Source organism: Mirounga angustirostris, unplaced genomic scaffold (genome assembly GCF_029215605.1).
Source record: "Mirounga angustirostris isolate CCGP_5_RB_7025 unplaced genomic scaffold, mMirAng1.0.hap1 SCAF_9, whole genome shotgun sequence".
Lineage (NCBI taxonomy): Eukaryota > Metazoa > Chordata > Mammalia > Carnivora > Phocidae > Mirounga > Mirounga angustirostris.
The window spans coordinates 97,645,800-97,659,616 of NW_026991717.1; the positions used below are offsets into that span (position 1 = coordinate 97,645,800).

The window sequence follows — 13,817 nt, forward strand, 5'->3', positions numbered from 1 at the left end:
GCAGTGAGAGTAATGGCTTGCTATTTTATCAGGCTGTGTTATATGTGGAGAACACAGAGAAGAAATAGTCTTAAAGGCTGTTGTTCACAGAGCATAGGTCAGGCCCCTCACTTGGAAATAGGCAGTTATCCTCAATGTCCCCTAATGTCTTACATAGCAGTTAGGATGTTTCTTCTCTGTTTCATTATTCTGCACCTATGATGAGAGTTCTCTGTGAACTCAACAAAAGCATGTTTCTTCTAAGAGCCAGGAAGCCCACAGTGTTGGAAGTTTGTGCATTAGGATGACCATAGAAACTAAGTAAAAACAGGAGGTAGAAGCTTAATATTTCTTCTAAATATTACAGATTTTTAATAGTATGTGTTCTGTATTGCAAATGCAAAATAATTCATAAAAAATCTCATTAATGTCTAGCCAACCTTTTGTCTTTTAGTATCTTGTTGAGTTTTTGTGGTACTTTGTGAATTCAGAACACATTCACAAATCTTGAGGCTTTTTAAAAAAACCTGTTTTTGTGTATATTCTTTTCTTTTAAATCTTTTCTTATCATCTTGTCTCCTTTTTTTAATGTGCAGATAATGAACATGTCTATATGGAGTTGTCGCAAAAGCTGTATAAATATTGTCCAAAAGAATGGAAGAAAGAAGCCAGCAAGGTACGACAATACGAAGTCACTTGGGTGAGATTACATTTATAAGCAAAATTATTTTGATTTTTTAAAAGGTTTATTTTAGCTATTATACATTAGAAAAATATTAAATTTTAAAATTTTAATTCATAAAAATATTATGAAGTAGAGCATGGGAAAGGGAAATGAATTATAAGTTCCAAAATGTCATGTTGATGAAGTGTTAATAGTTTATTGCATATAACAGTAGATTTTAGGTATCTGCTTAAATAGGGGTACCTGGGTGGCTCAGTCAGTTGAGTGCCTGCCTTAGGCTCAGGTCTTGATCCCAGGGTCCAGGGAGCAGGGAGCCTGCTTCTCCCTCTGCCTGCCACTCCCTCTGCTTGTGCTCTCGCTCTGTCAGATAAATAAATAAAATCTTAAAAAAAAAAAAGATATCTGCTTAAATAATGTTGGATAATAACTTTTTAGTAATTTGAGGATAATGCTTTGAAATGAAAGCCATGGAAAAAATATTCCTTTTGTGGCTATATTAACTGTCAAAACTGATGTTCTAGAAGTTATTAATAATTTTTGAATCTACTTTTACTATACTTACCTTTGATACTTTGTTACTTTATTGTACTGGTGGTGCTTTTATTTAGTAAACATTAATTCCATTTACATGGGAGATCATTCACAGGGAATTTACCTAGTGTTTCCAGGATCACCCTAGAAAATCAGGAATAAATCCCTAGTGTCTAATCCTAGATCCTCCAGTTTGTATTTTAAGAATTCTTGGAATAAACGGGAAGACTACTTGAAAGCCAACTACAAAGTAAGGCACATTAAAGTCTAAATAAACAAACAGCATATTAGAATTTGGTATGTGGAATGTCAGAGGCACAAGAGAACATTTGTAATGAGGAGCAAATGGTCACCACAGGGGATAGAGCTGAGAGAGGAGCTGGATCTCAACTAGAAATTTCCACTGGTATTTATTTTTATCTTCCCTTATGTTGTCATTGGCCTTATGGTGAATGAGTATATGCTGATGCTTTATAACTTCCCAGTTTTGCATGAACTGGTATCCATATGGGACAATTGTCTGCCCTCTGCCAGTCACCCCCCCCCAATTAGAAATAGATAAAACCTTTCAAGATTTAAAAACCATCTTGTAAATAATGGCATTTTGTTGCTTTTGAAACCCCTTTTTGTAGTAACTAAAAATAGCTTGCTTTTTATATGTGTCTTTGTTTTAGGGTATTGACCAGTTTGGACCTCCTATGATCATTCACTTCCGTGTGCAGTACTATGTGGAAAATGGCAGATTGATCAGGTATGAGAACAGGGATTCTAAACTTTTACTTTGCCATAGCACTCACCTTCTAACATACCAAATGAAGTCCTCATGTTTGTCTGTTTCCACCTGCTATGATATAAATTCCAAAAGAGCAGGAATTTAAAAAAAAAACAAAAAAAACTTTTTGTATGCTCATGTATCCTCAGTTCCTATAACAGAGGTTCAGTAGACACTCAATAAATATTTGTTGAATGAATGATAATGTTAGACTATTAATGAAAATGTTAACAATATCACTGCCTCTCATTTTCTATACTCCACGTTTTTGATAACAAATCAGTCAACACAAAGGTATTTCATTCAAGAAGGAACTAGCATTTTTGTGAAGAATAGAGAAACTAAAGGATTATATTCTTGTGGTAGGGTGGGGAGTAGTAGGGCAAGCAAGCAAGAACTCTCTCCTATAAAAATGCATGGTGTTTATACAGCCTGGTTTTCTTTTCACCTTCGGGGTCTTGCTTCTGTTCTTGGCAGTAGTTTTAAAGCTGAGATTACACCCAATGGAGCTATCCTGTGAGAATCTTAGATGTAGTTCGGCAAGGGCAGGTAATTGATTCTTTTTCTGGAGGTTGGTGCGTGAACAATACTATGCTCGTGATACAAACTCAGAATTTACCATCTCAGAAGCTAAGTTTATCATTTGTATAGGAGGATTCAGTACTGGGAAACTTTCAGAGGTGGTTTTGTTGGCTGATAGAGAAAATGGTGAACTCTCTTTTACTTACTTACTTTTAAACTGAGAAACCCCATGTAAAAGAGACAAAGATACATTTGGCTAATGAGTTATATGTGAGGTTCGCTCTTAATATTTGTATTTTTGCCATATGTAATTTTAAAAGTAAAAAAATTAGTGCATAATTTTTTTAAAAGGCTAAGAAACTTTTTTAGTTATTCCGAGTTTATGTAAAATTTTTACTCAGTTTACCTACTAAGTATGGAATGTGCTGAAAAGAAGCAAAATATATTATTTAGCCACTAATTAACCCCCCAGGACTAATGAATGTTTAATTCATCCATGTACTTCTTTTCCCCAGGGATGAACTAGTCCAAACACTGTGTGGTCAGCATTATAAAAAGAAGTGCTCTGAAAAGTATTCTGTCCCGAGGGGGAAAAAATTACATAAATGCCTTATTTTTAAACTCTTCATACTTAAACACCATCTTAGTTGAAATCAACTCATGTTTTTATTGTCATTAGCTAAGAAGCTATGAATTTCAGATAAACATTCGATCTAAAATAATAGGAAGGCAAGTAAATTCCTTAAACACACACACACACACACACACACACCCTTTTTTTCTTGCATTTTTACTTTGATCACAAAGGCATCTCATTTGCCTGTGACATTTTTTGGAGCTTGACCATGTTTTCCCCCAGTCAGCACTTCTTATTCAACGTATTTAATGGGAACTATATTTATTTCTGACCTCAACAGATTGTAATGAGTGCATTATTAGTATTTCCATTTGTGAGGAGTATCATGATTGTCATAACATGTGCATATAAAACCACACCCATAAAGTAACATCCATTTAAAAAAAGAGAGACTTAAGGCAAGCTTTTTTATTTAGTTCATTCATTCTGAGAAAGAAAAAAAACAAAACTCTATAGTTAAATTTTTTTTTAAATGGACATATAAACAAATATTTTTAAAAGGGCCTTTGAGTATTTGTAAACAAACCAAAACAGAACGGCAAAACGTTAGAGCCAGGATTATCCCCTCAGATCTGTCCTTGTTTATGGCATACGTGCAGCATTATTGCAGCAAAATAATTTTAATGCAGACAACAAATGCCTAGGCTTCTATACTAATCCTTGTTCAATGAAATGTTTACCGTATTGCGGTGGAATGATTCAGACCTTGTTTCCATTCTCTGAATGAATCAAATGGTACCGGCCTCAGGAAATGGTACGTTTGCTCTTGGGTAGTCTGGCTTGGAGTTCTGCCTCCCTGCGACTTGGGCGAGGCAGCAATCAGGTATAGCTACAACCCTCCCCGCTTTTCTCCAAGGAGTTGGGGCGGGGAGGGAGGAAGAAGGAGCAGAAACAGAAGAGCTCTTGTCAGCAGATGGATAGCAGGATTTGGGTTCTGTTTACACGCCATCGGATTGTTCCATCAAATGTGATTTCGGTTTTCTTTTCTTTTCCTAGTGACAGAGCAGCAAGATACTACTATTACTGGCACCTGAGAAAACAAGTGCTTCATTCTCAGTGTGTGCTTCGAGAAGAGGCCTATTTCCTGCTGGCCGCCTTTGCCCTGCAGGCTGATCTTGGGAACTTCAAAAGGAATAAGCACTACGGAAAGTACTTTGAGCCAGAGGCTTACTTCCCGTCCTGGGTAGGCACTGTTTTCAAATTTTGAAGTGTTTTCTCTAGCACATTTCTGGTTCATTATGCCGCTACTTACTTGTGTCGCTTCAAGAAATGGGAACCCAGGTGTTTGTGGCCAGTAAAACCTGTCGTGATGCCCAAATACAAATTTAACACCTGAGAGCACTGTACACACGGATCCCTTGATGTATTTGATCTGCTCCTTCTAGTTAATGGGGAAGAGGATTGCTCTCCGTCCTAAATATGGTGCAACTTGGAAGTTGCCAGCCTTGTTTTGGTATTTGCATTGTCTTTACTTTCTTATTTCTTATTCAAGCTTCATTTTCTTTGCTTTGGAGGGAGAAAAAACATGACTCTTTAAAAAGTGAGATCATTGACAACTTTTCCCGTGTTGAGAAAACAAATATAAGTAAACTCCTTGCTCTGACCTCCATCTCCTCCACTCCCAAGAGAGAAACCATGCCACCATGTCAGCAAGAAAATTTAGGTTATTCCAGCATGAAATGTCTCAGCTGTCCTTTCTCCACACAACCCTGCCCCTGTCTGTGCCCACCCTTCGTCCAGGTCTCTGCTGTCACTTGTCTCTCTCCCATATCTCCACATCGCGAGCCTCTACTCAAACTAACTTCTTCAGTCAGAACAGACAAAGCACGTTTGGCTGGCCCCACTCATCCTCAGGAAGAAAGGAAAAAGGGAAAGAAGAGCTCCCGCTCTCGCCTTCCCTTCTCAGTAAAGCCTCTTGAAAAAATAATGTATATTTGATTTTTTACCTTCTTTATTTCCCAAATGAACCCCTCAGCATGCTTCCATCTTGCCTTCCTTGCCTACCACTCCACTTGTGGCGCTTTCCCTAAGGTCACCAGTGACCTTGAGATTGCCAGGTCCAGTGGACACTTTCTGCTTCTTTTCTCGGCTGTATCTGACACGTAACCGCTCTCATCCTGGAGATCTCATCCAAATGAACGCTTCTTGACAACCACTTACGTGCTGGCAACTCCCAAATCTGTTTCTCTCCCCCTTGATCATTAGATAGCTGTTTACCCATAGGCACCTCAAACTCAGGATGCCCCAAATCAAATTCACCTTTTCCCCACCTCCATTCTGTATATTCCTTCCGCTGTGTTCCTATCTCAGCTAGTGGCGCAGCCATCTCCCCAGTCACCCAGAAGCTTGAGAGTCATACAGATCTCTCCCCATCACCCTTCTTTTTCCCTGCCCTATCCAGGCAGCTGGAGCATCCTCTAACATAAAACACTTGATCACGCATCACTCAGCTTAAGAAATAAAATTCTCTTGAATTTTTGCTGTGGTTGACTTGCTAAATGTTTATCGTGTGCCCGACCCATCATCCCATCTCCCAGGTTTTAGCTCTTGTCAGCGCTCAGCAGCACTCCTGTGGGGCTTGTCTTTGCTTCAGTCTTTACAGCTTGCAGATGAGTTGATTTTGCTTCTGACTTAAACCTTCAGGGCCTCCCCTGTCACCTGCAGAGTGAAAGCCAGGCTCTCAAACATGACTGAGGAACTTTACAGAATCTGATCTCTGCCAGTCTTTCCAGCTTCCTCTCTGGTTGTCCTGCACCTTGAATTTGATGCTCTGACAACATCCAGCAATTCCTATGTCTCCACACATCCTGTGGTGTTTCACACTTCTGGCCTTCCTTCTGAAGTTCCTTTAGCCAGTGAAGCCCCTCTCCCTGTTTGACCTGGCGGACTCCTGTTCATCCTCCAAGACTGCTCAGCTGTAGTTCCCTCTGGGCAGACTGTCTAGCCCCCGCCTCTGGGCTCTGTCAGACCCTAGACGTAGTGTTTTACATCTCCTTTTCAAATGATCTGTTAATTTTTTGCCTCCAGTAAACTGTTTTTTTAATATATTCTAAAGGACAGGCACAAACGTCACCTTTTCTGTTTCTTCAGCATTTCACATTGAGGTGCTCCATGTAAGTTTTTGTGGACTGATTGTCAGTGCTTCAGTTAAAGAGAAACCACAAAAGGTGTCAAGCTTTTACATATCAGTGTCGGTGGAACCCAAATTAGCCCGTATTTCATTCCCTAGTTGTTGTCAGGTACTCACTGAATCTTGGTCCTTTAAATCCGAGCTCCCCATCAGGTGCCACAGCCTCCAGAGTGCTGAGATCCGAATTTCTTCAATCTTTGGGATCACTAAAGCCACCTACTTCAGTGCCCTTACAAATACTATATTCTGTGTGTATCTTTGACCTGAGAAAGTTTGACAATTGCTCACTTAGGTGATCTCCATGTAAAAGGAGTCTAGAAGGAAAAATCTAACTTTGAGTTCTCAGCAGAACTTCTTAAATGGCCAGTAATTGATCACATTTCATTCAGTAGGAAGAAACACAATGTCAGTATCTATAAAAACATTTTTAAACTAAAAATTCTTTTAATTTTTTATTCTGATGATTTTAAGCACTACTGTTTTTGCTCTCCTTGCATAATTCTTTCCTTATTTTATAATCCTCATGAAATCAGCTGAGACTTTGAACTAATCAGCACCTTTCTCTTAGCCTGCAGCTAGCTGCTGGCTACTATATATTTTGGGCATTGAAAGGCTCAGGCTACTGTCCCATGAAAACCTGAGCCATGGTGAATTGCAATGAATGCTTGAATGAAATTGTTTTCTCACAAGTATTCAAATAGAGTGTTAATATCAGCCTTTTATGCAAAAACCAAAAATGTTTCAGAGAATTCCTCCCAGTCCCCTGCCTTCTTTGGATTAACATTTAGAACCTCCCACTCTGTGGCTGTAATTTTAGAAGAGTTAAGTAGGATCCAGAACCTGAAGATGTGTTGACAGTCAGTGTATTGCATGGTACCAATCATTTTGCAAGTATAAACAGTGATGTGTACAAAATTTTGCAAGTTCGCATGGTTTTTTTTTTTCCCTTGGTGAGTTTAAAACCAAGAGAACATATTTTTCTCATTTCTTGTGATTTTTCTTATCACATACGCAATACTACAGCTAAACTGACTTTGTAGCTTCTAGTATTAGCTGATTCAGCCTAGTAACATACCAGATGGTGAAAACGGAATAAAAGTGGGAAATTTCCTACTGGAAATTAGCCAGTTTACATGGCCTATTTTAGGTTCTTGTCCTTTCATCATTTTGGGGATGAGGGTAGAACTTCCATCCCTCCAACAAATGTTGCATTGCATACCCATTGTATCCCAACAGGTTGTTTCCAAGAGAGGGAAGGACTACATCCTGAAGCACATTCCAAACATGCACAAAGATCAGTTTGCACTGACAGCTTCCGAGGCTCATCTTAAATACATCAAAGAGGCCGTCCGGCTGGATGATGTTGCCGTGCATTACTACAGATTGTATAAGGTACAAAACTGCAGTGTGTCTGCCGCTTCTGAGGAAAAAAATACCTTCTCGATTAGAAGAAGCTTTTATTAAAATTTGTCATTTCATTTTTTAATGGGATTTTTATTTTTAATTTTTTTTTAAGATTTATTTATTTGAGAGAGAGGGAGAGCGCACGGGCACACAGGTGGGGGTGGGGGGAGGGGCAAAGGGAGCGGGAGAGAGAGAATCCAGAACAGATTCCACCTGAGCGTGGAGCGCTACACAGGGCTGTTTCGTGACCCTGAGATCACAACCTGAGCTGAAACCAAGAGTCGAGCACTTAAGTGACTGTGCCACGCAGGTGCCCCATTAAAGGGCTTTAAAAAAAAAAAAAGTTTCATGTGAACTGTTATCATAGGTCAGTCTTGGAGTTAATGATGCTTTTCCTCAGACCTGGCAGCACAATGGAATCTTTCTGTAATGGTTCTAATATTGAGATAACAAGTGGCTTCAGATTGTGAATCTAGCTTTTCAGTGATTATGAAATAGTTATTTTTCTCTTTTCCAAATCTGCATGTCTGTCTTGGGGACTAACATTTGCAGTTTGTTTGATCAGTAATTTTTAATATTCCCCAAAGTGAAGCCATACCTGCATTGTATCCATTAATAAGAAGAACTACCACAACAGCTAATGATTATTGAGTATTATCTCCATGGGGCACACTTGATTTTCTTTTTTAAATTCTCACAATTCTGCAAGATAGAAACTGATATTCATTTTACAGATGAGGAAACAGACCAAAGAGCATGAAACTAGCAAGTGGCAGAGCCAGGATTCAACCCAGGTCTGCCTGACTAGAGGAATTTATGGATAAAAAGTGTTTAAAACAGTGCCCAGCACATGTTAGGCATGATGTTCGGCTGTTAGCGTTATCACTGTTACTGTTACGCTCCTTATTACTACTGTACCCTTTGTGGTAAGATTAGCATAACTGGGCCATTGGAGGCTGGACTATAGTTTGGCTGCATTACTGGATAATCTTCCTGGCTGGTTCAGAAAACTTAATAAGGTACCAAAGAATGGTATTTTTTTTCCTCACTTCCATGCCCAAGAGATGCATCGTTAATGTCCTGTCATCCTTGAGAGGCATAATTGAGTTCCATAGGAGCTCTTTGGCCAAATTCCTGAAGGACTGCATTGTTACTTCTTTTTTTTCCTTAAAAGATTTCATTTGTGACACCTCAGTTTATATGAGAAAATGCAAGTAAATGACATTTGACAATCGTTTGTATTTTAAAATGTACTGGAAGCAAGAATGGTGTATAAGAAAGAGTGTGGCTTTAGAGTCAGATATTAGAAACCCTACATCACCACTATTATGGGATCCTGGGCAAATATAACTATAATCCTGGACCATCTATGAAGTGGGAAGGATTCTATACAATTCACAAGTTTGGGAAAATTCTGTGAGATAGTGAATCCGAAATGACCAGGTGGAATGCCTGGCACATTAATCAGTGCTCAATAAATATCAGCTGCTCCTTATTTGATAGGGAAATGGTATTTTAAAGAATCCTGTTAAGAATCCTTTAGTAAATTATCCTCAGTTTATCTTTTGTGTACAAATTAATCTTTTTTTTTTTATTCGAGAGAGAGTGAGAGAGAGCACAAGAGGGGGTAGGGTCAGAGGGAGGAGCAGACTCGCTGCTGAGCAGGCAGCCCGATGCGGGGCTCGATCCCAGGACTCTGGGATCATGACCTGAGCCGAAGGCAGTCGCCCAACCAACTGAGCCACCCGGGAGCCCCTACAAATTAATCTTTTATTTGCTTACAGTGTGGTACTTCTGCATGGCATAGAAAATGACCCTCTTACCTGCTTAAAACAAGATAATTAATGTAACTGAATAAAGTGAGGAAACATATTGGGCAGAGTTTTCATTCTTTACAGAAACAAAGTGGCCATTAAAACATGGGCGGAGTTTTCATTCTTTAGAGAAATCAAGAAGCCATTAAAACTGCTTCATTTAAGACCCGCTTGTAAAGTGGAAATAAAGTAGAGAGAGGACAGGAAGCATTCTGGGAAAAGAAACTTCTGAGTCCCTTTCTCAGTAACGCACACCTTGTGCCTGCCCCCAGCCAGCATTTTTATGAGCACAGTCTTACTTCCGAAAGCAGTCAGGGTAGCCTTGAGGAGGAGATTGACCTAAACTCCCAGTGATAGATTGGTTTCTCCCATTAAACCCTATACTGTATGTGCCTTTCTTTTTCTTTTTCTTTTTTTTTTTTTAAAGGTTTTATTTATTTATCTGAGAGAGAGAATGGGAGACAGAAAGCATGAGAGGGGGAGGGTCAGAGGGAGAAGCAGACTCCCTGCCGAGCAGGGAGCCCGATGTGGGCCTCGATCCTGGGACTCCAGGGTCATGACCTGAGCCGAAGGCAGTCGCTTAACCAACTGAGCCACCCAGGTGCCCCTGTATGTGCCTTTCTTGATATAAAAACATATTCGTTGGAAAAAAACAGCCCAAATAGTGAAAATAGGCCTTGTCTTGTCTTTACTATGCCAGATGAGCATGCATTTTCTAAACACATATCTTCTCATGTTCATGGGAAAACTGGCACTAAATATACTCATTTATTTTTACTGAGGAAACTCATAATGAAAATATTTCAGTTATTTAATAATTTTATTTTCTGTTTTGAACTTCATACCTTATATCCCGTTATTACAGATAAGCACTTAAAAGATGTGGCCCAATTTCAGAGTACATTTAAAATTCAGAGAACATTTCAGGAATTTTTTTTCCCATATGGTCATTGTCATTTATTTTTTTATAGTTTATGGTTTAGCTGGTAGAATGGATATCATATTACATGCAAATGATGAATCACTGAACTCTGCCTCTGAAACTAATAATGCAATATATGTTAATTGAATTTAAGTAAAATAAAGTAAAAAAAAAAAAGGTATATCGTATTGGCAAGTGATAGTTGAATTTCTTAGAAATAAGTATTTTCTTTCCAAACTGAATATAAAGCCTTTCAGCCTTTTATCCTCATGAGATGACAACCTTAAATATTTAGGCTTGCCTATGATTTTGGCTTCAGAGCTGGAGAGTTACATGGTTTGAAACCTATAAAATCTAGTGCCTTTCAGAATATAACTATGACATTATATTCAACATTCTAACCTCTGAGAAAAGGTAGAAAGCTAAAAAAAAAAAATAAGCAGCAAAAATAGTCTTACCAGAGTTTTCAATAATGTAATAATTTAGAATATTGTCAGATATGAGAGTGTATATAATATAGTGAAAATACTAATGCTTTGAAATCTTAGTAGTTTAAAAAGTAGAATATACCATTATTGATTTAATATGTACTCGTGATTTTCTTAAAGCTTATAGTAAAGTAGGGATGCAGAAAGATGAGCAAAGTTATTTTTTTTTTTTTTAAGATTTTATTTATTTATTTGCGAGAGAGAATGAGAGACAGAGAGCACGAGAGGGAGGAGGGTCAGAGGGAGAAGCAGTCTCCCCGCTGAGCAGGGAGCCTGATGCGGGACTCGATCCCAGGACTCCAGGATCATGACCTGAGCCGAAGGCAGTCGCTTAACCGACTGAGCCACCCAGGCACCCTGAGCAAAGTTATTTTAAGTCACAAACTTTCTAATCCTGGGATTTCTCCTTCTGTTTTTCTTCTTTGGTGCTTAATTGTCCATTATACAAGAAAAACATACTTTTTCATATGATTTTATTTCTGTAGGATAAAAGGGAAATTGAAGCTTCTCTGACCCTTGGATTGACCATGCGGGGAATACAGATTTTTCAGGTTAGTAAATGAGAAATAAGTGTCAAATGGTATCTACTATGTCTTACATTGGCATTGCACCTGCCTGCTCCTTGGTAGATTCACTGGTTCATTTCTGGCCATTGATTGGTCATTACTTCTTGTTTGTCCAGTACAAATGTGAATGATGTAGGATAGATGAAGTGATACAGTCCAAACCTCAACAGTAATAAGTCCTCCAGAACAGAAAATAATAAGCCAAAGATTGGCCCAGGTTCATCACTAATAGATCCTTAATATCCAGACATTCTTCTTCGTGGGTATTAATTTTATATATTCTCTTTTATCCTCTGGAGCATTATAACTGTGCAAAGAAAAAAATGACATTTTAATACAGTGCCAGAACAGACATTTTAATTTCCATTACACTTTCTGATAAAGCCTGTCCCTTGAATAAGTAATAACTGTCACACTTTTGCAGGCAGAATAGTATTATCCTACAGCCATCAACAGGGAAGAGAGAACGCCTCTTTCTGTGAGACCAAGGAGAATATAAGGATCTCTCATCTTTGGTTTAGGCAAATATCCAGTTATGAAAGTCTAAGTGCCTTTTCTCATCTCTTGAATGCCTGAGTCTTGGACTTTTTATTTAAATTTAGGGATAGGCTCAAAGGGAAAAGATTACCTTGAAAGACCAGTTAATGCAGTCACTCAGGAACCCAGAGCTACAGTTTGGTATCACTAATCTTTTAATTACTGTCTGAACATCTCCAAAGAGAGTTGAGGACCCCTTTCAGATTTTAATTACCACATTTTAGTTTTCCAGGAGAGAAGTTACAGCCATTGTAGAGTGTCTGGCATTTTCCTCCATAACACTGTGTGCATTATAACTTTTTCCACAGAATTTAGATGAAGAGAAACAGTTACTTTATGATTTCCCCTGGACAAATGTTGGAAAGTTGGTGTTTGTGGTAAGTTTAAAATAAATGACTAAAAAATAGCACAGTTGTTTGTTTTGTGGATTTTTGTTGTTCCCTCTTCTGTTTTGTTTTTAAAAATAATGTTGTCCCAGGCACAAAAGTTGGTATTTTTTTTAAAAAGTTGACAAAGAAGACAACTAGCTTTCTTCTATTCTTATTATATGTGTTTTAATCCTTGCCACTCATCAGTAGTGAACCTAAAATTAAAGAATCTTATAGCAAAAAAGATAACTAATTTTAATTTGTGGGTCTGGGTCCCACTGCACTATCCTAAGTTACTCTAGTTGCAGAAGAAATGTAGTGGGGGAATGTATGAGTTTATCAAACAGAATTATTTTTAAAAGCAAAGGGATCAGAAAACAGCCATAATCACAGGATAAATTACTCATAGCATGGGGGTTAGCCAGTTCTTTTGGAAGTTACTTCTTTTGAGCAGAGAATAAAGAGTGATATAACAAGATGTTTCTATTAATATCTAACTCTTTGAAACTCATCATTATAAAGGTCTACAGTTCTCAATAGGAATAATGCTGTTATTTTTAGAATATTGAGAATAGTATCCTTTTTTTATTGTAAGAGCAAATTCATGATTTTTCCTAGGTGTTTCTCTACCTTGCCAGCTATGTCTGGTTTTTGGTAGGGTTCAAAGAATTACAGTTAATAATATGTATATCTAGTGGTCATTAAAATCCATATTTTTTTCTTTGTTCAGAAATTGTTGGGAAAAATGGACAAAGAAAGGAGGAAAATAAGGTTTTGTACACATGTGCCTCTCTCCCATAAGGAAGATGGCCTATATAAATAGAGGGCTGTATTGCCAAACAGCATTCGGGCACTGACTTCACACTGCCCTGTGAAGTCAAAAGACCTGTTCCTGACTTTACATTATTTTAATTACTTGGGCACAGTTCAATCTGATTCCACTTTACTGATACATCGAATGGGGCCTGACCTGCCTCCTCTTCACTTGCTGTCTCTCATCCAGGCCCTTTGTAAAAGAATCTGAGCGATATGAAAATGAGCAAATTATTACCCCACTTGGCCCTGTCGTGTCCCAAATTGAGTAGTAATAAAATGCACTTATGAAATTGAGTGTTTTCAGGGTCCTGGACTCAGTGGTTCCTGAACTGAGTTGTGCATCAGCCTCATCTGAGGAGCTTAAGATAAAAATTTCTGAGCCTCATCCTCCTCCCCTAAGAGATTTTTGATTCAGTGGGTGTGCACTGGGGACCAGGCATCTATTTTGATGAATTTCCCAGATGATTCTTGTCATGGCCAGCCCAGTCCTGCCCAAGTTGTAGTACCTTGAGCAAGTTACTTAACCTGTGTGCCTTGGTTTTTTTGTTCCCAACTGGGGATAATTGGTCCTCCCTCATAGGCTTAATTGTGAGGATTAAATGAGTTAATACCTGCCGAGTGCTCATTAAGTGGCAGTTATTACCAT

The 13,817-nt window shown here is 38.4% G+C and overlaps 1 protein-coding gene across 4 annotated transcripts in view; it reads left to right on the forward strand.

The window, feature by feature from the left end:
* The window catches only part of FRMD6 (FERM domain containing 6), an 80,248-nt gene that overhangs the window by 50,471 nt on the left and 15,960 nt on the right, over positions 1 to 13,817 (forward strand). For 3 of the 4 annotated variants that reach the window (XM_045900845.3, XM_045900847.2, XM_054513704.2), the window contains exons 4-9: positions 576 to 679; positions 1,870 to 1,946; positions 4,123 to 4,309; positions 7,493 to 7,648; positions 11,370 to 11,435; positions 12,296 to 12,364. In XM_045900845.3, coding sequence (XP_045756801.1) covers positions 576 to 679; positions 1,870 to 1,946; positions 4,123 to 4,309; positions 7,493 to 7,648; positions 11,370 to 11,435; positions 12,296 to 12,364 — 659 coding nt within the window. The remainder of the gene's footprint in view (positions 1 to 575; positions 680 to 1,869; positions 1,947 to 4,122; positions 4,310 to 7,492; positions 7,649 to 11,369; positions 11,436 to 12,295; positions 12,365 to 13,817) is intronic. The other variant, XM_064571048.1, reaches the window with a different exon arrangement.